At 39.9% G+C, this 25,784-nt stretch overlaps 1 protein-coding gene across 2 annotated transcripts in view; it reads left to right on the top strand.

Moving 5' to 3' along the window:
* PRRX1 (paired related homeobox 1) overlaps positions 1 to 21,326 on the top strand; it is a 77,890-nt gene extending 56,564 nt beyond the window's left edge. Inside the window, exons 2-5 of one of the 2 annotated variants that reach the window (XM_088845478.1) lie at positions 3,419 to 3,594; positions 8,347 to 8,528; positions 12,276 to 12,347; positions 18,032 to 18,244. In XM_088845478.1, the coding sequence (XP_088701604.1) occupies positions 3,419 to 3,594; positions 8,347 to 8,528; positions 12,276 to 12,330 (413 nt within the window). In that variant the 3' untranslated portion in view covers positions 12,331 to 12,347; positions 18,032 to 18,244. Of the gene's footprint in view, positions 1 to 3,418; positions 3,595 to 8,346; positions 8,529 to 12,275; positions 12,348 to 18,031 lie in introns of both variants that reach the window. The other variant, XM_088845477.1, reaches the window with a different exon arrangement.
* Positions 21,327 to 25,784: the final 4,458 nt, after the last annotated feature.

The raw sequence follows: 25,784 nt of genomic DNA, 5'->3' as shown, positions 1-25,784 counted from the left end.
GGCAGACTCTTTACCATATGAGCCACCAGGGAAGCCCCTTCCAGAATTCCAAAGAATTAGCCATTTCCTGATGTTCAGTTGGCTGTCAGTATCCTTGAACAGCATCCTTCTAAACTGACCTTTTATAGTAGCTGTTTTTACGAGAAAGACAAAATTCCAGCAATAATAAAAATATACTAGTTTCTCTCCCCTACATTCAACCAGAGTTTATATTCGAAGTCTTTATCGCAGGTGTTTCAAATGTCTCACATTTGTAAATGTGCTCTATTTTGTTCACATTTCCTTTCATGCCACTGATGAGACTGTACTGGATCCTGTTCTGTGTTCCTGGGGGAAAACAGGGAGCTCGTAGTTCATGATTAGTGAGCAAAGACAGACAAGCCCAAGGGCTGCCGCTTGAGCTGTGTCTGCTGCCCCCTCTCTGTCTCTTCCTATTATATTACACTTGTGCTCTGAAGGATGTTTACCAGAGCCACTCTCCTTGGACCCCTGTCATTCGTGTGTCTTTTCTCACCTTCAACATGATCTGGACCGGTGTTTTCATTTGTTAAAAACAACAAGGACATTCACTGGGAAACTTCTGCTGGAATCCTTTCAGGTCATCATAGCTATTTATTCTCTGTCATAAACTATAATTCTCCATTTCCCTTACCCCCACGTCAGGGGAGCTGGTGGTTTATAGTGGACAGTCAGTGGAATTTGAGTGAACAGGGGAAGATTTCAAAGAACTACTGAGAGATTACGTAGCAGGCTGTAGCACTAAGAACAAAACATAAAACCTTCTTGTTCTCCATCACAGTTTGGCAGTACAAGAAGAAATGGGCTTACCAAACAGCATAAAGGATTTAGAATTTGTGGTTATACCTGTGAAAACAGTTCCTCTGAGGAAAGAAAGCAAATCATGGGATTGGCTTAATAAGGAATTTCCTTTATATGATTAAAATGGCCCAGGGTCTGTCTAATTGATCTCAGTCTGGGGTTGTTATGGAAGTTAAAGATTTTTTCAGACTTCTGTTTAACAGGAACATGAAACGCAGGTGTGGTGCTGTCATAAAGGCATGAGTGACTGAGACAGAGGGAAACCTGAAGCAGGAGACATGTAGAACTGTAGACAAAAAGATCTGGAAAGAGAATGGGAGCAACAGGAATGCCTCCATATATTCAAACATGAAGGAGAATACAAACGCAAGGCAACAACCGAAAGATGTGTGATCCTAGGTGTTTGAATTGTAGTGTTGACATTATTGTAATTTTTCTAATAGCTAAATGGTGGTAAAATCAAGGGTGTTGTTGAAATATTCCAGGCTTTGATTGTTGCTGCTGTTGTTGTTCAGTCACTCCCAGAAATCATGATAATCAAATTGGCTTCATTCTCAAATGCCACTGATCTGACCTTCTTTCTTATTGAGAGTGTCACAGAAGGGCCTTCGAAGCAGGGCTTCTGGTTGAGGCACCGCGATGGAAAGAACCAGAGAGGTGGTCAATTCTGAAGACAACCATAAAGATGAAAGAATGAACGTCAGCAGCTTCTGAGACACTGAATGGGGAAATGGGGTTGAGATCATATGGTTTTTTTCCTACAGAAACAGTTTCCTCAAGACAGGGAAAGTTTCATATTTTCCCTGGACACAAATTCAGCAAGCACTTGCTGTATAAGTGTGCTTTACCTCTCAGGAGGGAACGAGCAGTCTCTGTTCTGAACTCCAAGGGCATCACTGGTGAGGCAGCACTCGTGAAGAAGGTGGTCTCTCATCAGAAGTCTTGGAGGCCTCAGGTAGGCACTGAGAGATCTGGGCTGTGAGTTCCTAGATTTAAGCTGTACTTTGAATCCCCACCCAACTCTGGAACATGCCCCCCGTCTACAGTAATAATACTATAGCTCAGGTGTGGATCATTCCTCCTGGGAATCAGGATTCACGCTAGTAGTCTTCTTGAGTGTTTTGTGTGTTCATAGTTACAGAGGGTCAGGAGACTTCTATTGTTCAGTGGCTCAGTCATGTCTGAGTCTTTGTGACCCTGTGGACTCTAGCCCTCCAGGCTCCTCTGTCCATGGAATTTCCCAGGCAGGAATGCTGGAGTGGGTTGCCATTTCCTTCTCTAGGAGGTCTTCCCAACCCAGGGATCAAACCCATGTCTCCTATATTGGAAGGTGGGTTCTTTACCACTGTGCCACCTGGGAAGCCCTCAGGAGAATTTACATGTTGGAAAAAAAGCGACTTGAGAGCTACTTCCATTGAATGTGGAACAAGTGGCCATGCTCTCTTTCCCTCCATCCTCACTTTCACTCCTTGTATTTTCCTTCAAGATGAGTGGGGAAAGCGATTGAAATGTGAGTCTGGTTCATCAGGCAGAGCATGTGACTTGGGCCTGAGCAACTCGAGCTGTAAATCTCTGAGTACTTCAGGGTCTCTGCGTGCCTTGGGTGTGAGGGTGAGGGCTAAAACAGTGATGTTAGCACAGCTGGTATCCTGCTCAGCTCCACAAGTCCATTACTCCTGCTGGACCGAGGGAGGGCAGCAGGACAGGAGCACACTACTCTCTCATAGCCCTGGGCAGGCTGGATGACCAACCAGCCATGGTGCCTTTGGGAGAACTCCGAGAAAATCAAGGAGGAATCTTGATGGCTAAAAACTTGAGGACATGATTCTCCAAAAGTTCCTAAAACTTCAAAGCCCTAGAACTCAAATTGGGGGTGAAACTGGTTCAGAGGTCTTTCAAGACTGTTCTTGAGTTCTTAGTGAGTTTCAGGTCAGCGTCAGCTGGGGTGGGTAGGTGTTGTAGCACTAGCCCTGATCTAAGCTGATGCCCTTGACGCCTAACTCAGCAACAGCATGGAGCCTTGAACAAACACAGTGAGGAATTATTTGCTTTTTCCAGGAAGATGCATGGGAAAAACAGAAATCTTTCTAATCTGTTTGAATATGGCTTTTTGTCTATAACTGCATTTGTGTTGATGTGGGTTTGTTGAGGTGACATAACCAGGGAATTGTTCGGCTCCTCGGTTATGAAACTGTGTGAATGAACATAGTATTACCTAAGACAAATGAGGTCTAAAGCAATCTCTTCTCCTTTCCCCATCTCTGGAGATGTCCAGAGAATATAGAGAGGAGTAAAATATTTCTTTAGCCCTCTTTGACAAAACAGGCTTCAAGGAGCATATGAAAAGATCTCTCTGACAGTTCAGATCTGATTGAAGATGTAGAAACAACAAACAAACATCAAAACTGCTGTGGGTTCTTGGCGTATGAACTTGATGGCACCAAAACCCGTATTTGCACCCGGAAAGTGGCATTTGGCCCTAGCACTTTGATGAGCATGGGCGCCAAGGAAAGTTTCACTGTAGATATACAGTGATGAGGTATAAACCTGACCTCTGATGTGACTTTAGCTCCTTTATCATCAATTTCTTGTATTCCAGATGATCAACTGAATTCAGAGGAAAAGAAGAAGAGAAAGCAGCGGAGGAACAGGACAACCTTCAACAGCAGTCAGCTGCAGGCTTTGGAGCGTGTCTTTGAGCGGACACACTACCCAGATGCTTTTGTGCGAGAAGACCTCGCCCGCCGGGTGAACCTCACTGAGGCCAGAGTGCAGGTAACCAGAGTATTCCCCGCCTCAAAGGCACATCTCTGAAGACTGTGCTGATAGTTATAATCCTTCTTACTATCATCTCTGCTCTGAAGACCAGAGATGATAGTAAGAAGGATTATAAATGGGCAGCATGAGGACAAAATCAGTTTCTGATTGTGTTTCTTTTGGCAGAAGCATATTTTAAAAAATCAAAGTGAAGGCCTTTCAGTAGGGCAGAATATGCCTTGCCAGCGGTCTCACTCCTCTCATTGTTTCCCACCCTTCCAGATTCATGTTATAAACATTGTCCATCAGAGCATTTGACTCTGCACCTTCCCCACCACCTTGCTCCAGCTTTCAACTTGAGCAGTCAGGTTTTGAAAGAGATGAACTCTCTGTCCCCCACCTCAGTTTTCCTCCCCAGACTTTGGGAATGTCCAAATCATCAAGAAACATATTTATAGTGATGGACATGGATGGCAGTGGGGAATGAACACATCAAAGACCTTGAACTTAGAAACTGCATTAAGAGCACATATAAGTAGATGATTTTGTGTTTCTGTGAAGTGAAGAAGGGTAAGTGTATGTAAAACAAAATGAAGAGAGAATAGTAATTCTTTCAAATATTAATGCCATGAGTCATCAACTACAAGCCAGGCATCTAGAAATAATACAATCTGTGATTAGGAATAATAACGATGATAATAATAACTAATACGAGTCGAGCCCTTATATGCCAACCAGTGTCCTAAGTTACATAACAAATCTGTTTAATCCTCACCCTAATTCAGTGAGGTGGATAATATTATTCATCTGACAGATATGGAAACTGAGACTCAGAGGTTAAAGGATTGTGTATAACATGACACAGCTAGGAAGAGGCTGAACTAGAATTTGAAGACACATAGGCAGATCTAGAGTTCATGTTTTTAAGCATTACAGTAGGTTTTAAATAAATACATAAATACAAGTCCTCTGGCTACATGCTTTTTCAAGCAGTGCTTTGCTATCTCTGCTCATAGTCCAGATTTGATTATCTTCCATATTGCTAGAGGTAGGCTTGTCTTCCCTAATAAATAATTTGTTTGTAAATCTGTATTCAGTCTGAGATTGAAGAATTTCTTTTTGAAAAATACTTTAAAAAATTTATTTACTTTTGGTTCTGCTGGGTCTTCATTGCTGTGTGGGCTTTTCTCTAGTTGCAGAGAGCGGGGCCTACTCTTCAGAGCAGTGCATGGGTTTTTCATTGCAGTGACTTTTCTTGTTGGGGAGCATGGGCTCTAGCGCACAGACTCAATAGTTGCAGTGCATGGGCTTAGTTGCTCTGCAGCATGTAGGATCTTTCTGGACCACAGATCAAACCCATGTCTCCTACTTTGATAGATGGAATCTTCATCCCTGAGCCACCAGGGTAGGCCCTGGGCTTGAAGGATTTCTTTCTGCAAATGATAACTCTCTTGATGGGGGACTTGGGCTAGGGTGTGGAAGGGTGTGGAGGCTAGGAACTGTATGCAGAACCCTATACTGTGAGAGATATTTGTTGAGTTGAGGGAGAGGGTCTGAGTAGTTGCCTCAGCCTGAAGACAGTGTACCAGCATTGTCCCTGTGAAATGAGCATTTCACCTAGAAGTCCTCCCCAGGAGAAAAAAATGGCCTCTGACAAAAGGGGTAAGTTGCCTGGGCACTGTAGTACCCCCAAGGATAGGTAAGGAGAAGGCAAATGTGAGGATGCTGATGTTACTATGTGGGAGTCTCTCAGGGTTCAGATGAGAGTGGTCCACAGGCACAAACTCAGTTCTGCTCTCTCCATCCTGCTGTCCAAAGCACAACTCTGAGGTCTGCCTTCCCGCATCCTCTTCCCCCACACTGCTCACCACAGTTCTCCAGACACACTCCCTGTTTCAACTCTTAAATCCTTTCTTCTCTCCTTCAAAACCCATATATTTTTATGCCCCAGGCTTGGCCTACAGTGGCATAATAAATAATTTTAGGTCAATAACTCACAGTGCCTGAAAGTACCACTTTTGCCGTGGCGATCTGAATTTTAAACAAGGGAACCTGAACAGGGCAATGCTGGGGATTAACAAAAAAAGGTGAAAGAGCAATTTTGGATTAGGGAGCTAAATTGGTAACATCACAATAAGCAAATGACTTTCTTATATGTTGAAACTATTTTATCTTCTTCCTTTTCCATCCTACTATGTTCTAAAGTCTTTTAGAATTGTGAACACTTCCCATGTAAGCAGGACAGAATTCTCCCTTTGTGACTTTATTCTTCCTCCGTGAAGACTTACCCTTTGCCAGTCTGAACCACTGCCTCTGAATCTGGCCTTTTTTATATTTATGGCCTTTATCACAACGTGACATGTATTATATTGAGTTGTACGCAGGCCAACTTCCCCAGCTAGAAGTTGTGAAGTTCTCTTGGATGGAAGCCATATCTTCTCATCTTTGCAATCTCATTTTTTCCCTGTCTTTTTTTCTCTCAAATATTTATCAAGCATCTGCTATTCTCTTGGAACTGGTTTTGGTTTGCTGGGGATAAATAATACACTGGCTCTTCCCTCAAAGATGTTCCAGACTGGGAGCAGAGAAGACAAATGTGCAGATCATACTATTATCAGAGCATAAGATGATTCCTACACTAAAGGAGTGTTCAAGAACTAGTGATAGATCAGAGGAAGGAATGATTAAATCTGCCTGGGGAAAAAGAGAATACGTGAACACTGAGTGGCCATTCTATGCCAAGTCTCACAACAACCTGTGAGTTGGTATTATCATCTTTGATTGTGAGACAAAGGATCAGAGACATATATAACTATCCAAGGACAAATCTGTAAGTCATGGAGCCAGTATTTTTCTTTAACTCTGTTAGATTTTAAAGTCACGTTCCTTCCACTCTAACCTTTCACAAAGAAGGTGATGTTCAAGTTAAATCTTAAAAAACATGTCTTTGGCACCTGGATAAAAGGGGAGAATACTGCAGACAGAGAGAACATTCGGTGTGAATACATATAGGTGGGAAAATAGCCAAATACATTTGGGAGTCTTAACCCCAGAGTAAGGTCTAAAATGATGAAGCACCAGTGCATGAGGGCCAAGTGATGCAGAATGTGGCTGAATCGATGGACAATGAGCTAATTCTTGAACAGTCTTTGTTCTAGAATAAAGATAAGATATTATCTTTGATATGTTTGAGAAACCATTTTGATTTTATTCTGTGGGTGACAGAGAGTCAGTGAATCATAGAAAGCTCTAAAGAGAAGCACTAATACAATTATATTTGCATTTAAAATGATAACTGTAATAGGAATGTGAAGGACACCTTAGAAACAAAAGAGTTGAAGCCAGAAAAGATTCTTCCTCTACTGATTTGCACCCTGGCCTTCCATGGGGCACCAATCACATGGTATTCTATGTGAATTGTTGGCAGCTAGCGCTGTGAAATTGTCCCACTCTGCACCATAGGATTTCTTTCTCCCACACCTTGTCATGCCTTTCCATAACTGCACCTAAAATTCTTGTATTGCTGTCTTTCAAATTGACATGTCTTATCTTCTTTTAGTAGACTGTGAGCTGCTTATGAGCAGAAAGTAAGTCTCATCTCTCCATCCCCAGTATTTAGCCCAGGATCTAGAATGCAGTCTCCACAAAGACTTTGTGAATGAGTAAATGAAGAAATAAAATTCCACAGCAGTACAGAAGAATTCTAAGATCATGAGTCAGACATCCTTGAGCTCAAAAACTCAGCCATTTATTACTTCTGTGAACTTCAACAGAGTCCTTCATCTCATTGAAATGGTTTTCTCAACTCTGAAATAGAAGTAATAACACCCAATTGTGAAATTGTCATAACTATGAAAAAAGTAGGTAACATGTCTGTATAAATTCCTAGCCCTAGTAGCACTTAATAAATGGTAGAGTTTCTATTAACTGCCATCCCTGGTATCAGTGCTGCCCATTTCCTTGGAAGCCTGCAATTAAATATACTCTAACCAGCTTCCAACTTTCAGTATCTGAATTTCTGTTTCACAAGTTTTTTTCTGGAACTTCAGGAGACATGCCAGAAGTGTTGGGACATTAATAACCAGTGACTCTCAGGAGCCAGTGTATGAATCCACAACTCTTTCACCCCTCCAGTGGGAGGCGTGTGCCTTGTGTTATCCTTAGGGTCCCTCAAGGACTAAGCTCCCAGACAGGGCTGGTTCAGTAGCACACCAATTAAAGGTTGCTTTTCTTCTGTTACTTCCTCCCTCTTCTGTGGTTATTCCTTGCACCTCCCAGATAAACTATTTGCTTCTGAAATCCTTAACACGGGGTCTACTTTTGGGAAGATAGGAGATTTTCTTTAAATATCCAATAAATATCATAAAAGCAGATGATGTTTCTGCCCTTTGAAGAACTTTGAAGAAACTTTTAAAATGTCATTATACCTGTGGCAGAAGTCTGGATGAGATTTTTCTTTTTTATTACAATTCCAAGAGGAATTGTAATCCACAATTTGCTGTCAAATGGGTTCGTCATGGATCCCATATCTGGTGGCTTGATCATTGGAAGCACCTTTTAGTCTTTGTTCTTATTAACCCTGGAACATGGCCCACTAGGGAAGGATTATGGCATGTTTTCTGCTGTTCTAGGAAGAATTCCATGCTTAGCCTATATCTTCCTTGGGAAGGTATTATATGGTAAAAATCAACCAGGAGTTTATTCATGGAACCTCTCCTTTGTTTGTCATCTCCCTCCTCATGCCCTTCTCTCCTTCTGACAATCTTCCAGGTGTGGTTTCAGAACCGAAGAGCCAAGTTCCGCAGGAATGAGAGAGCCATGCTGGCCAATAAAAACGCTTCCCTCCTCAAATCCTACTCAGGAGACGTGACTGCTGTGGAGCAGCCCATCGTACCTCGTCCTGCTCCAAGACCCACTGATTATCTCTCCTGGGGGACGGCCTCTCCGTACAGGTGAATGACTGGCCCACTCTCCCTTGCTCCACCTCCACACATTTCTCAGCGGTTGGTCACATTCAAAGCTGCTTGTGCAGCTGGCTGACATTTCTTACTGGGTTAACCTCTTCAGAGACATTCAACTTGCTGACATCCCCAGATTTTCACAGGAGATCACTAGTTGCCCCAGGAGCAGGGTCTGGGGCAGAAGAGAGAGGGGCAGGCCAACAGCAGTCTGCTCTTGGACTCAGGAACTCTTGCAAATGTTTCAAAGATGGGGAAGAATCTAAAAGAAAAGATCGTTAAGCTATGCCCAGAGTCCCTCTTGCAATCATTCTGGAACAAAACTTTATTCCATTTCCAAATTGGATAGATCAGTTGGATTATGCTCAAGTAGGAATTTAACACATAAGGCTCTAAATGTAGGACCAAAGGCAAACTTCACAATAAAACTGATGTGGAATGAAAAAAAATAAGGAAGGGAAAAAAGAAGGAGAGAGACAGAGAGAGAAGGGAAAAAACCCAAGATCATTCAGATCACTCTAATGGCCATAGTTCTTTATTAATAGGTGGGAATATCTTATGATCCAGGATGCTTTCCTATTCTATTGCTAGTTCTTGTCAACTTATTTGAAGTTCTTTGGGGGTTAGTTTGTGTGGGTTTAAAAAAATATATATGAAAGCAGTGTATAATTTTCACTAAATTTTTATATTTAAAAGGTGAAAAATATTAAGGAAGCAAATAACATAATATTATTTCAATTGCTTGGAAAAGCTTTTAACTTTCATTGATTATGCTGTTCAGAAAAAAACAGACGAATGCCAGTGGGAAGCTGAAACACATGTGCCTAATGCATTGCCATCAGTCTAAAGTGTCTATTTGAACCTAAGCCTGAGTACTCCTAGAAACCAGATCAAGGCTCTGTGTTCTCTGGCCAATTACAGCAGAGGAAGAAGTATTTACAAACCACTTACTATGCTTCTGTTTACCTTTTTATTGTTAAGGTTAATTAAAAGTTTAAAGAGAGGTTTTAAACTAAGTGTAAGAGATTATCTCCCAGTTAATGCTGAGTTCCCGATGTGAAATGCAACATTAGTGAAGTGCAGAGAGTTTCAAATTTGATCTCTCTAATTAAAGCAAAAACCTTACCTAAATATTCTTTCTGTTTGAAATCAGTTCCTTGAAAGAAATGCCATAAATGCATTTGGAAATTTCTTTTAAATTCCCCATTATGAAATTAGCCTGAATTGCTTTGGTCTATGCGTAGGAAATTGGAAATTACTATTGCTCTTCGACATAGCATGCTTTGCTGATTTCAAAAGATTAGTCCTATTTGTGTGTCCTTTTTAAAATTTAGACTCCTCTCCCAAAGGATTTACTGAAAAACATATTTTGCAGACTATTATAAAATCACATATTCTTTAATTTTTTAAATAAGTGAAAGATTGCTTTGGTGGGTTTATTTTTATTTTTTTTTTGATAAATATTGATAGCTCATAGACTCATTAAATGGTTTGGGAAATGGATGTGGATCAGAGCTTGAAGTCTCTGGTTTGAATTTGGTCACAACCAGGAAGTTTAGCTCCTTTTTATTTATTCCTGGATCCTAGTAAGGAACTTTTTTTACCAGCTGTAATAACCCAGATGGCTGTCATGTGGTCCTTACCAGTGAGAGACGGAGGGCAGTATACTGCATAGTGTGGATGAAAACTTTAATATTGGACTAAATTACTTGGACCTCAGCAGAAGTTAAAATCCCATGCCTGCATTATACATACTTTGTATATGGGCATCTAACTGAAATTATTAACATGCAATTTATGTATGCTTTTTGGGGAAGTGTTATTTTAATTTGAAAGATTGTGTAGAAATACTAGATACACTTAAAAAAAAAACACTCATAATTCCACCATCTTGAGATAACTAGTGTTTATTTTTGCAATTAGAGTTCAGTATTTTATATAGTATAGACATAGTGTATATACTATTTTGTATTCTGCTCCTTTCACTTAAAATCATATAACCTAGTTACTTCTTATTCAATTCATGGTATACTTTTATATCTTTTCTCTCTTAGACACAGAGTTTGTTAAAAATAATTAAAAATTTCACAGAATCTGACTGTTCATATTCTGTATGAAGAATAAATTAATCTCCAGATTTAAGTAGAAAAATGATGGTTTAAACAGTAATTTAATCAACAGTTATGTTTTTGACCCAGTGTTGACTGAAGTGTTTACATTTTGATTAATTTCAAAAAGTGGCAAAAAATTATTTTGTTCCTTAAAGGTATTTCTGCTGTGTTTAGAGCCAAAATACTCATTATGATCTCACATTTTGAAGTTTGGTAGGAAATATAAGTGTTTTTAAGGAAATATAAAAGAACACCAAGTGATGAAAAGCAAAGGAAATGATAGATCTTTTGTGTTATGGAAAAATAACTCGCTATTTCTGTTGGTACTATTATGTCAAATTAGTTATCTCACATGTGACATTCATTAAAAGGCATTTCTCTTGGTTAATCCTTGGATGCTCCTGTGTGGCAGCTTTGTCCTTGATCTGGTTCCAAAGGAGAGACTGAACACTTGCCCGAATTTAAGCCTTTGGCACGCAGAGTTAGAGCCAGGGCTCATGATCCCTGTTTCTGTCTAATGTATTAGGCCATACAACCCTACTTTCATTCACATTAAATCTTACTCTATTGCAAATGGTAAAAAGAGTAAGACTGGAAAACTACATAATCATGCCTGTTTGATTCAGGATTTGTCTCAGATGTGGGAAGCATGCCTGCCACTGAGGTCCATGTTCTGGAGTGTGTGGGCATTCCCTGGGATGTGAGTGAGACATGCAACCCAGGGACTGTGAGGAGACAATTTTGCCAAAGAGGACAGTTTGCTGACTTCCACAGCTCTCTCCTGGAAGAAGAGAGGAGGAAACCAAGTCTCAAAGCAAATAGCTTGCGTATGGTCAGAATTATAACATGGGAAACAGCCAACACTTTTTTTTTCTGGGTGTCTTTTATATCCAGAGTGGTGGCTGTATAATTAATCATCCAAACTGGGACACTTGTGAGAGTAAAAGGGGGGTGCTATTAATAATGACACAAGGACAACAGGCCTAAACTGGGATTGCCCCTGGCAAACTGAGACATACGGTTCTCTCTATTTACAGCGTGTCCTGACCTCCTTCATTACCTCGAGGATATTAGAGGTGATGATGTCAGGCAGGCAGCTGAGTCGCCCAGAGTAACAAAGTCGTCCCTAACTAGACACTACTGTCCTGGCAGGTGTCTCCTTTTTCTACCCAAAGCCAGTTGAAAGAAGCTTGTCTTCGGCGCGCGTACTCACTGCTTTGCTCAGAACTGTTTCCTTAGGCAAATGAAAGCACACACAAGCACCCGAGTTATTAAGACTCCTTGACTTGCACAGGTTTGCCTCTTGGGCAGCAGTGGTTTACCAAGTCCTGGACTTTTGACTTGTTTTGAATGAAGTAGTCAAGAAACCTTTCCTCAGGGACATCCTTGTGAAAGATAGCTAAAGAATGGTCTGGCTCTGCAGTACTGGTCTGGAGGGCCATTTCCAGAGGGAGGGCTGGGCTTCAAAGGAAACTAATGACAAGTGAGAGAGAGGCCAGTGATCCTTATTCACGGTTTCCCTCCCCCAACCTTCTCCTCCTCCTGCCCTCATTTGATCGTGGTCACAGTGCTGCCTGACATCTGCTGAACGCATTTGGCTCATTTCTCCCTTTCACACTTTCAAAAATAGATCCTCCTCCCTCCCAAGATGTTGTTTACACGAGGGGCTTCATAACGGATTCTAACGGAAGACACTGAAAAGGTAACTTGTCAGAGGGGGAGGAGGGTGGCTGCTGGGGGTAGGGTGTAAGTGGGAATTAAGTATGTTCAAGAAAACGGGGCTTACAGTCCTAGAAATGAAAGCAGTGACGTCTTCCAGTGGGAAATACTATTGGAAACCAGAGCTGCAAGAAAAATACGTCCATAGAGTTCAGGGTAGTCTGATAGCGTAGAGAAGGGCTCTTCAAGGATTACTGGGCATATGAATCACCTGGGATCATGTTACAGCACAGACTCAGATTCAGTAAGTCTAGGGCAAGACCTGGGAATTGTACGTCTAACATGCTCCCATGTGATGCCCAGGCTGTTGACACTTGGTACATGCTTTGAATAGTGAGGCTTTAGAGGATATGGGACAGAGGTCAGAAGAACTATGTTCTTGTCCTGGCTCTTGTTGCTCTTTAGGCCATTTGATTCACGAATCTCTTATGTGCCTTGTATTTAAGATTGAGCTAGTAAGAATTTCCCTATCATATATCACACAGGGGTGTTTGGAACCTATGGTTAAACAACGTGCATTTCAAAAGAAAAACAAAAATCACTGAGACAGCAGAAAGATGCAAGACTTCATATATAAAACATTTTTAGAGGAAAAATGTTTACAATGGCAGATGGATCACTGAACATGCAGTGCAAACTGAAGTCTTAGTAATGAAATACGGTTCAAATGTGTCTACTTTAAGAGCTAAATGCACATTTAAAGAGATCAACTTCTGAGTTTTAAAAACAGAAGTTGGAAATGATTACTTAAATTACAAAAGATCACTTCCCAAAGGATTTATCGGGTCTCTCTTTAAAAGTTTAAATTCCCCTAGGAAAACTCACTGAATTTTATTAGATGGAAGCACGTAAACCTCTGTTGTTCTTGCACTGACAACAAAACAAACCCAAGAGATGATCTCCAATCTTTACACAACACAAACAGACTCACAAAAACCTCAAGCTCTGTAGCCTTTGGAAAAATCTGAGAATCCCTAGGATCTCAGAAAGACACACAGACTTCTTGGGCTGACAGATCTGTCTTTGGGGTAAATTTTTCCATAGTTTGTTATCATTTGTCCGGAAGGATCAAATAGAAAACAAAGAGTTGAAAACTGAGGCAGGTATTATCCACCCCACCCTCAGCTCTCCTTAATTGTTTTGTGATTGGTGGGATCTGCATTCTGGGTGACTAGAAAGCAGAAGGGGAGATGTTCGTAAGTTTCCTGGCTTCCATACCATGCATAGTATTTTCCATACTTCCTTTGGTGTTTGACAGCCATTTTAACATATTATTCCTCAGGACAACCTCTCAAGGTAGGTTGAAATTATCAAAAATGATTTGTCCCCCAGTGAAAACAGAACTCTAACCCTGCTGGTGGTTAGCATTCTGCTGTCTATGGCTGAGCTCCATCTGTTAGGAATCTCCAAATAAGGAGATGGAAAAATTTCAAGCTTACTTAAATGTGTCAGCTCTGTGCAAGTTCCAGAGCAGATTTGCTGAATCAACAGATGGGATACAAGTATTTCTTTTTCATCTCTGATTCCTCTATGCCTTTTATTCATCAGTGTGATTTCTTGGTCACGGACACAAAGAACTTTACATTCTTAAAAACCAAAGAGAAATGTTGCTTTGGCCAAATGCTGTAAGCCCAGTGTCAGTACTTATCTCATGTCTGCATCCTGTTAGAGGAATAGGCAGAAGGTAAGATCAACGGGCAAGATCTCAAGGTGTCAGGAAGCAAGCTCTTCATGTTATCATGTGCTTAATAAATTAATTAGTTTTAACCTCATCTTTTTAGCCCAGGAAGCTTAATCCTATTTAGGAAGGCCATGGTCTGAATGGCCCCCCAAATTTGGTTGAAAACAGCTTATTAACCTCATTGGTTTCTGTCTTGTGAGAAAACATTTCAGAGTTCTCTTTATTTTCCTAACACAGACCTTCAAAAGTTTTGATGACATGGAAAACAGGTGGTCATGAACAATCTTTCAGATTGGCAGCCACTCAAGGCTTTCTTGCATCTGTTGTTACTTTTGGAAGTGGGTCCTTTCCATCATATTTCTAAGGCCTTTTAAAAGCATGACTAAGCTGCTTTTAGATTAATTTTGTCTTTTCTGACAGTAACATGTCTTGCTTGGCACTGGTATGTCAAAGGACTGGTCCCTACTTGCCTAACTGGTGCTTTTAATTTAGATTGAGAGACTAGACTCATGACAAACTACTGGAGGGAAAACAAACTCATTTTCTTTAATATATGCACAAAATATCACTGAGGTCTCTGCTTATAGAATTATGTACTCTAAGCATTTATTTAGAGGCTGTGAAACAGGTCTCTGTTTCTTCATCTTACTTCTTATGGCTATGCAATGCTGAAATGTTAGACCAATTTTTGAAAGTTTATAACTTTCCTAAACATTTATCAAGTGAAAATCTTATCACTTATCAAGCACCTAAGATATTGCAAAACTCATTCATTAATAGAACCTGCTTTTTTATTCTGATAATCTAACTTGAGAGCTACCTATAAGGCATTACCATGATCTCAAAACACAGTGGTGTCTTTATAAAAGAACCACAGTACAGTTAGACAAGAGTGCTGTTCTCAACTCTGCAAACACAGCCTGCTGTTTAAGGAAAGGTGTCTCAGTGAAAATCTAGTCTCCCGGGTAAAATACAACTCTAATTTCACGAATTTGGGTTTGAGATGGGAAGTGGATCAACATTCATCTCATTTGGAATATTAACATTTGGCCTGCATTAGAGAGAGACATTCTCAATATTTCCAAGAAATGTGTTACCATACTATGTCTTCAGACTAGAAAATCAGATGACACTAGTAAATTATGAAGTTTACAGCAAAATGGTTGTATAATAGACAAAATTGAAATCACAAGTACAGTAGATATTTCTAGAAAACAGTTTTGTAACAGCATCTTCAGCAAACTAATCCCACACAGTTCTAATTCCCTTTGTCAACTAAGGAAAATGGACCACACCCTTGATTATCAAAAGAATCTCTGTTAAATGAGACTTTCCTTGTCAAGAATCTCAAAGGCTGTCTCAGGAAACTGAGTCAAATACTTAAAAGCACAATATTCCATGTTTGCCATATTTCCAGTTTGCCATCAGAGAACTTTTTCTTTTTGCTCTCTCATGAAATTTTCGCTTCCTGCTTTCAGAAGCCATTCAATTTTATTCTCAGTATTTAACAAAAAAATAGATAACTCAAAAGCCCAACTTATCTCCTATACATTTAAACTGGTACCATGTATCATCTTTGGGACTTAATTCTCTCACTGAAATCTGGCTAAGAAAGGCTGATTTGGTTGATTTCATAATCTACAACTTAGGTTCACTTCCCAAATCCAGTTGTCTCTTCTTAGATACTTAGATTTTTTTGTTTCTTTGAAATCTTAGATTTCAGTATATCCTAGAAATTTCTCAAGTATGTGATTTATGGATTTGTATTTCTTTCTGATAGGATCTTGAATGGAAGCATGTAATTCATATAGAACTTAAATGATAATATGTAAATGGATCTTGAAAATAAGTGAAATGTCTTGGTATATTGTAACAAAAAAAAACAAATTTATCCCATTTTAACAGGTTGTTCTGATTTTTTTTTTCACTCCTAATTAAAACCTACTGAATTGAGATTGTTTTTCAGCTGTTGTCTTTTGGTAGATAATGGTTGAAGTAATAGTCTGTTCTGTAAATCTAACCTGCACCAATATTTATTCATTTTTTGGTTACTGTTAAAAGCTATTTGTGGTGGATTAAGAATATGCAATCATCAGCCACTGCTTTTGTTATGTCCCTTCTGATTTTTCTCATTCTAGTAAGATACCAAAATTAATGGGAAGGACTGGTTCCTTAAAATAAGAGTCTGTTGGTAAAATACTTTTAGAAATCATTACTCACAGCAGGGCGACAGAGATCACTGATACTGAGCAATAATCAGTTTAATTATACAGTATCTAGATATTTCTCCATTACTTATCTATTCACTAAATACTTTCTTGAATGCCAAATATGTGCTATATATGGTGTTAGCACTACCTGGAGGCACAGTGGTGAACAAGGCAGATGTGGTATCTCATCTATGGAGCTTATAGTTGAATTAAAATAAGTGCTAAAAGTAAAAGTACAGGGTGCTATAGATGAACCTAACTTTGTCTAGACAGTTAAGATCAGGTACCCAGAAAGGAGTAAGAGTTTTCATTTTCAAAAATGAAAGAGTGTAGTATTATTTTGGAACCCTTCCGAGTCTTCCTCCTGTGGTAGGACACCCATATAAACACTCACACACATACCAGTGTTATAAGGGTCTTAAATTAAGGATGTATATTTCTAGTAAGACATAATTATAATTTTTAACCCAGTTTTCCTGGGTTAATTGCTAGAAACTGAGCTGAAACAGGCTACTGTGAGTGTTGACTATAATTCTTGACTCGAAGTCTTGACTGCATGGTGTCCCAAATAAGTATTAATGATATAGTCTTCCTATTTTTAGAGAAGCTTTAGTTTTTTTCTCTTTCTGGTCGGACACTTGATCCCCAGAACCACAAACTCCTGTGTGGCTGACAAAATTGCACAGGAATGCAGGCACCAGAAGAGCACATGTCATTCCATTTATAAATCTATCTCATTCCAGCCCTCAGTTGAAAGGTATTTTGCTAATCTTAGAAACAACTAGAAATATGTTCATTTAATTAAAATGAGTTGTTCCTTTATATCTATTTAGTATCAAGTAATAGATACCTTCCATCCTAGTCTAAGAAATCTTTACTTTTCTTTTTAAAGAAATTCTTGGATGCAATTAACAGAAAGCCACCAATTACAAATTTCTGCCCAGTGGTATTCCTATGTCTTAATTACAGTCTCTGACTTTGGTTTTTCTCCACAATAAGAACAGTCAGAAACAATTACCTCTGAGGTCAGGAATACTGAAACTGGATCATTTGCTAGTTTATATAGGATATTTAAACATTTCCAAAATAATGGACGCGGCATGCAATGTAAGCTGCTCAAGTACTTTTGAGTAAAAGTTATAAAATCAAAGCCAATAGGGATGGAAACTTCTTGATTCTGAAATACTTGGTACCATCAACCGGTGGATCAAGAAAGCCAGAGAAGTCATCTTAGGTTGTTTAACTGGTTCTTCAAGGAAACTATTTAATATGGTATTTGGTGATTATCTAAAATGTGTTAGAATTCAAGTCAGCTACCTAGAGTGAGGAAGGCAAAATGCCCTTTAGTTTCTTTTTCCAAATGCCTCCTTCTCTTCCTCCTCGCTCCCAGAAACTAGTGATGTAGGCAAGACAAGATTAAATACTGTTTTAATTGGTCAGCTGATGAAACACCTGCTATCTACCATAAGCAGCTTTCTTCTCTCACCCCAGAAATAAATCATTACTCACTGTATCCAATACAGAAAATACTTTCTCCGTCACTTTGTTCCACTCTCCACTGCTTTCCCCTGCCCTTCAAAACACTTGCCACTAAGGACCTTCAACACACTAAGGGCCTTAGACTAATGAAAACCTGGGGCTGTAAGGGACCTCAGAGGTCATGTAGTCCAACCTGCCTGCCCCCATCCTGAGAGTTGCACCCATCTGGGGCACAGACTTGCGACTTCATGAAACTAATGCCTGTTATTCTCCCTGCTCTCTCCTTTGTCCCTACAGCGCCATGGCTACTTATTCTGCCACATGTGCCAACAATAACCCTGCACAGGGCATCAACATGGCCAACAGCATTGCCAACCTGAGACTGAAGGCCAAGGAATATAGTTTACAGAGGAACCAGGTGCCAACAGTCAACTGAGGAAAAAAAATAATTAAACAGGCCTAAGAAGAAATCAAAAACCATAAGACACCTATCCTGCTCTGTCATTTCTACATCTGCTGGAAAAATACAAACAAACAAACAAACAAACCAGAACTAAACTATTGGGACCATGGCAGAGAAAAGCAGGAGAGGAGCAAAATGAAAATTAGTTAACAAATGTTCCTCCTCCCTCTGGGATACCACCACCACTTGTTTCTGTGTGTGTTAATTTTTTTTTTCCTTCTATTCATATGCTTTGCTTAATATACTCTGAGCTTCTTCAGTTAAGTTCAGCCCACCCACCCCCATGATTGTATGGGTTTTAAAAGAATCGACAGCAGCCAAAGAAACCATATATGTATATATATATATATTCAGAATAATTGCCTGTAGTCTCCTCATTGACCTGTTTGAACCTCAGTGCCTTGCCCCATCCCTCTTCCCAGTTCTCTGAACAGAAGCTCTAGGAACTTCTGAAAAGCCAAAGTCTTTCTGAAGAATTTGTGCCAGACATCATTCCCTTGCTCATTGTCTCCATCTCTGTTGGTCATGGTAAGGTTATTCTATCAGCTACTATGGGGGGGAAAAAGCAATTGTATACAACATCTGGTCACTGGCCTGTCTAATCCAATGTGATTGGCTATGTCTGGCTAATTCTAAGCTCTAAGCTCTAGATTTAAGCTCTAAGCAATAGAGAATGATATCAGCTCACTACTACCCCTCACCCCATCCAAGCAAACAGTCATCTTAAGTTAAAGATATTTGTTGTTTCCTGAGTAATTTGCTAACATAGGCTTATTTGATAGAAGACATATTTTTACTTGAGAGAGGAAGAGACATTTCTCTAGGAAAACAAACACTAAGTTGTGAAAGGCATGGCCTACATCTCTTTGGTGCCTTAAGGGTAGTCAGATGCACACTTATATATATACTGTATATATTTATATATTATATATATATATATATATATATAAAATATTCTTGCAAGCTTGAGTTTGCAGTTTCTCAAACACGACCGAGAGCAAATTTCACACCATCACCAGTGTCCTTATTTCTACCGTGGTAAGACTTTTTATTAGGGATCTTGTTTCCTTTCTTTCTCTACACAAAATCCTCACTATGGCCACAGAGCAATTGATAAAGCAGCTGTTTGAGCTGTTTGTTTCACATTAGCGTTTTAAATAAATTAGAAACAATTGAGGCTATGAAAATGTCGTTGAGTTTGGCACCTGAACTCTGGTGAAATGCTAATCCATACTAAATTATCATGAGAATTAGACTTAGCAAAGGAAAAGCCATTTAGGTATGTGTCCTTTTTCCACTCAACAGGAATACGAAAGATACATGATTCAGTGAAATACTTAAAGGTTTGTCTAAATTCTAAGAATTTGAAAGGCAATTGTTGGCTATTTGTATCTTCTAATCTACTGAAATAAAGTTTAGTATCTAGGGCTGGGAGCCAGGACTGACTGATCTTTTGTTTCTTTTTCTTTGTTTCCACCCATGCTTTTTGTCAGGTAGACATGACCAAACCACATTATCACGCTGTGCCTTGGTTTACCTTTTTTTTTGTAAAATGGGTTTAACAATACTTACCTACCTCACAGGGGTGTTGTGAGGCTCTAATCATTTGCTCCTTTATTCTTTCCTGTATTCTCTGTATGTCCAGCACTTTGTAGCCATGGGAGGGAAGGGACTATGAAAGTATACTATGTTAATAGAAGGCTATGGTACCCAGAAGCCTTGTTTTCTAGCATGGAGATGCTACCTTGCTGTAAATACTTATAACCTTGCATTTGGAAATGAGAAATAGGCTTATATTTGCAGACCTCTCAAAAATCACATCATTTGACCAAAAAATAACTTGAGAGACACAGAACAGACATCTCTTTGACTTATATTTTCATCTTGACCAACTTGGATTTATAATAATTTTTTAAATTAGTTGAAAAGCTTTAGATTGATTTTGGCCAAATATACCAACTGTGAGTAAGAAGCAAGGATTTGGGAATTAAGGTGCACTTTCAGGACACATTTGTGATTTTCCCTGGCATATCAGATTGAACTAATGGTGGTATTTTCAGTCAAATAGTCATCAATCTGAAAATGTATTTCCAATGTTGATTCTAAACTTCTTTTAATAAGAAGGAAGCCCATCATATGCATTTTGCTTTCATCAACTGATTTCCTCTTCTTTTAACATACTATTAAATCATTTCTTACTGAATGGTTTATGTAGGCTGGCTGAACAACACACATTACTGCTTCCTAAAGCATTCTTCAACTAATTCTCTTGTCCCACTAGCTGCTGTGGATTATCAAGTTTTTATCCTAACAATTAAAACATTCTTTGTGAAAAGAGTACAGTCCAAGAAACTAGTGAACCTTTGAAGTTTGGGGAGAATGACTAAAAGAAGATTTGGGGTGTATAGTGCAGGGAATAGACATCATAGGTGAAAAGATTTTGCTAAAAATGGGGGGAATCTTAGAAGAGGGAATAAAGAGATACAGGATCATGTAAAACAAGGTCATTTGAAACTTTCGTCCTGACATTCATTTTGAGTGGTGAAGAAAAAAGCCTGAACCCCCATAAAGCCAGTGCTGGATGAAATTAGGCAGTGCCTGGGCAAGTGCTTGCTGTCCAGGAACATCATAGAGTAATCAATACTGTCAGCCATAGGAGCTTTTATTGCTAGTGAATCAATGCCACAAACATCGACTATGTAAGGATCTGATGGAGAAATGTACACAGGGTACCAGCATTCAATTTTGTTCATTATTGATTAAAAAAAATAGAAGTTTCATATGTGATTTGAAAGAACAGCATTCTGGCTCCTAAACCAGGTGTGAGAGGGCCTCAGGGCCACGAAGTTCAAAGGCATATCCCTGTTCTTCGTCATCTATACTCAGATAACAGATGAATACATGCCAACTGTTCCCAGCCCCTCCCCAAACAAGACACTGATTTGTAGAGTACTTGGCAGGTTAAATCAAGCTGGAAGAGGTGACTGGATAAAAAAGGGAATGACATTTAGGGTATAAAGATCTCATAAGAAATGTAATATGTAAATTATATCTTGCTTTATGATGTAAAATATACATTGTTTGCGCTAGAATAGAAGTGATTCCTTTTCAATAAAAAGAAAGAAGGATATGACTGTGTCTGCTGAGTCTGATGGTTCTTTTCCCTTTGAAATTTAAAAACAGATCTGCTAAGATCTAAGACTGCATTCAGAAAAAAAGTAAAGGTAAGAGGAATTTCTGAACAAGAGAACTTCTTAGAGTATAATAATATTTTCTAAATTTCTCACAAAGACAACAGTGGGAGAAAGTGGGGGTATTTTTTAGTAGAATGGGTAAGTGTGGAGTGAACCTTTAAGGAGAGTTTTGCTATTTTTCACCCACCCCTTTAGTATCCACAATAATGTATATCATTAGTTCAGTTCAGTTCAATCGCTCAGTCGTGTCCGACTCTTTGCGAGCCGTGAAATTAAAAGACGCTACTCCTTGGAAGGAAAGTTATGACCAACCTAAATAACATTAAAAAAGCATATCATTAGACAAAACAGATTAAGGACAGCCTTTTCTTTTAGAAAAAAGAAGTAACAAAGTTAAATTTCTTAAGCACCTATTGTCACAATATTGAGTGTGTAAGTAGGGGAGCGGGTGGTAGAAAAATGAAATAGGAAAGTGAGTTTTTTTTCATACAAATTAAAGTAAATCTGATTTAAATGGCAACTGTAGCATGAACAAATTTATGCACTAGAAAGTGAAGTTGCTTAGTCGTATCCGACTCTTTGCGACCCCATGGACTGTAGCCTATCAGGCTTCTCCGTCCATAGGATTTTCCAGGCAAGAGTGCCAGAGTAGGTTGCCATTTCCTTCTCTAGGGGATCTTCCTAACCCAGAGATCGAACCCAGGTCTCCAGCATTGCAGGCAGACGCTTTACCCTCTGAGCCACCAGGGAAGCCTACAGTTCAAGACAATAAATGTGTCCAAGAAATAAAGCAGATGGGAGTTCAGAAAAGGAAGCAAGGAAACATTGAGCTGGAATGAGAGAGAGTTTCACTGAGGTACTGGGACTTGAGTTTCATCAGCAAGGATCTGAGCAGGAGAAGGGGAGGTGATGGATTTCAGGTAGGAGGAGTGGTACAGAAGAAAGGATGAAGGGAGGGATACAAGAATGAGGAATTTGTGTTCCAGGACCATGGCAAGATGGGCCTCGAAGGGATGGAGAGCTTATTTGGAAGCAGAGTAGAAGAAAACACTGAAGATTGAAGTTGATTCTTCATCTTGCAATGTATTATGTGTCAAAGGAGTATGGATTTTTCCTCAGGCCATCAAGATTCGTTGAGAGTTAGCAGGATTGTTGTGGTAAAAGGATGAAGATGAACTAGAGCAGAAGAGAAACTGGAAGCAGAACAGATAGAAGAGGAACCGAAAACAAAGGATGCATAGGAAACATCTTGCAAGGAAGAAATCAACAGGACTTTATGATTGGAGAAAGAGACTGGAGTCACAGTAACCCTGATTTGAAACCCAGGCACGAGGGGGATGGATCACTGACAAAAATCAACAAAAACAGGAGAGGGCCAATATGTTGGAGAAGATAATTGCAGAGAAGAGGGCCAATATATCTTCCTCCTGTTAAGAAGAAAGATATATTGCAGTCTAAGGACTTCCCTGCCAGTCCAGTGGACTCCACTCTTTCACTGTGGGGGGCATGAGTTTGATCCCTAGTCAGGGATCTAAGATGCCACATGCGGCATGGCATGGCCATAAAAAGAAAAACCTGAAATGTAAGTGAAGAAGTAGGGCTTAGAACTGAGGTCAAAGGTGGAGACAAAAATTGGGATTCATCTTTAAGGAAGTGACACCTTGAGGTATAAGAATGAATAATTCTTCGAGAAGAGACAGAATCATTGTGACTCAAATAATTATTTCAGTAAGTGCCTTTTGGAAGTAGTTAGCCCAGGGAGAAAGACAGGACTTTGAAAAACACTTCCAATCAGGAAGAGAGCTACTGAAAGCAATTTACAAGGAGCTTTTTAAGAAATAGGGGAGAGCTCAGATTCTTTTGGAGAAGGCAACGGCACCCCACTCCAGTCCTCTTGCCTGGAAAATCCCATGGATGGAGGAGCCTGGTAGGCTGGGATTGCTAAGAGTCGGACACAACTGAGCGACTTCACTTTCACTTTTCACTTTCACACATTGGAGAAGGAAATGGCAACCCACTCCAGTGTTCTTGCCTGGAGAATCCCAGGGACGGGGGAGTCTGGTAGGAGGCCATCTATGGGGTCACATAGAGTCGGACACAACTGAAGTGACTTAGCAGCAGCAGCAGCTTCTTTGTTATCTCAGATTTAAGAAAAGAGAAGTTTTTAAAAAGAAGGGAATCACATTTCTCTAATAATTAACAATGTTGAACATCTTTTCATGTGCCTCTTGGCCACCTGTATGTCTTCTTTGGAGAAATGTCTTCTGCCTATTTTTTGACTGGGTTGTTTGATTTGGTGCTGTTAAGCACCATGAGCTGTTTGTAAATTTTGAAGATATCACCTGACACCAGTCAGAACAGCCATCATCATTAAAAAAAAAAAAAAATCCACAAACAATAAATGCTGGAGAGAGTCTAGAGAGAAGGGAACTCTCCTACACTGTTGGTGGGAATGTAAATTGGAGAACAATATTGAGGTTCTTTAAAAAATTAAAAATAGAGCTACCTTATAACTCTGTAATCCCACACCTGGGCATATATCCAGAGAAAAACATTATCTGAAGGGATACATGCACCTAAATGTTCATTGCAATACTGATTACAATGGCCAAGACTTGGAAGCAACCCAAGTGTCCATTGACAGAGGAATGGATAAAGAAGATGTGGTACATATATACAGTGTAATATTAGCCATTAAAAAGAATGAAATAACACCATTTGCAGCAACATGGATGGACCTGGAGATGGTCGTACTAAGTGAAGTAAGTCAGAGAGAGAAGGAGAAACATTGTATGACATCCCTTATATGTGGAACCTAAAAAACGAAATGATACAAATGAACTTACAAAGCAGAAAGAATCACAGAGTTAGAGAACAAATTTATGGTCACCAGCAGGGAAAATAGGGGGAAGGAATAGTTAGGGAATTTGGGATGGATGGGTACACACTGCTATATTTAAAATGGATAACCATCAAGGACCTACTATATAGCACATGAAACTCTGCTCAATATTATGTAGCAGCCTGGATAGGAGGGGAGTTTGGGGGAGAATGGATACATGCTTATGTATAGCTGAGTCCCTTCCCTGTTCACCTGAAAGTATCACATTATTAATTGGCTATACCCCAACACAAAATAAAAAGTTTTAAAAAATAAATGAAAAGAAGGGAATGCTCTATATATTCAAATGCTGTAGAGCAGACCAGCTAATTGGAGAGAGAGAAAAGGCCATTGGATTAGTGATTTTCTAGAATACAGAGTACTTGAGTGCTGGAAGAAGGTACATTTTGGCAAGTTATGGTAAGAATAAGTGCTTGATAAAAATGGAAGCAGTGGTTATATACCAGAGGCCCCCAAACCCCAGGCCTTGGACTGGCATAGGTCCATGACCAGTTAGGAACAAGATGTCACAGCAGGAGGTGAGTGGCAGGCGAGCAAGTGAAGTGTCATCTGTATTTACAGTTGCTCCCCGTCACTTGCATTACTGCCTGAGCTCTGTCTCCTGTCAGATCAGTGATGGCATTAGATTCTCATAGGAGTGGAACTCTACTGTGAACTGTGTACGTGAGGGATCTAGGTTGCATGCTCCTTATGAGAATCTAATGCCTGATAATCTGATTCTGCACTGTGGTGAGCTGTATAAGTATTTCATGTAATAATAATAAAGTACACAATGAATATAATGCACTTGAACCATCCCCACCCTGCCCTGGTCTGCGAAGAAATTGTCTTCCACAAAACTGGTCTCTGATGCCAAAAAGGTTGGGGACCACAGCTATAAATCACTTGCTTGAGATTTTTGGCATTGAAAGTGTATTAATAAGAATCCTTTCAGTGGCAGGTGGCAGAAGCCTATCAAACTAGTTCAGATTACTCAGAGCTTTACTTAAAAAGGACACTAGAGTTGCCTACTGAACCCAGAGAAATACTGCTGGAGCCAGAGTAGCTCTTGGGATCCTAGACATTGGAATGAGGCCCATGCCCTTAGGCCTAGCAAGATCCATACACCCTGCCCTGGGTCTCATCAGCACTCCTTTGACTGTGCAAAGTATCTATGGGGCCAGATGAATGTGCCCACCTGGATTCTGTATCTCTCATTGCAGACCATCCTTCAGGCACTTGGGATTTAGAATTTCCTTTCCAAATGATCTGAAATCCACTTTCAGGGTTTCCATTAGCCTCTTTTCCTGGGACGACTACTTGTGGGGGTTGGGGTAGATAGGTGTTCCTCGGATATGCATGCTGCGGTTATTTCCAGGTGGCTCAGTGGTGAAGAATCCACCTGCCAATGCAGGAGACACAAGAGACGCAGGTTCGATCCCTGGTTTGGGAAGATCCCCCGGAGTAGGAAATGGCAAGCTGCTCCAGTATTCTTGCCTGGAAAATTTCCTA

Source organism: Moschus berezovskii, chromosome 17 (assembly GCF_049115385.1).
Source record: "Moschus berezovskii isolate FMDL1 chromosome 17, NW_MosBer_1.0, whole genome shotgun sequence".
NCBI lineage: Eukaryota > Metazoa > Chordata > Mammalia > Artiodactyla > Moschidae > Moschus > Moschus berezovskii.
This window is presented reverse-complemented; position numbering and strand designations above follow the sequence as displayed.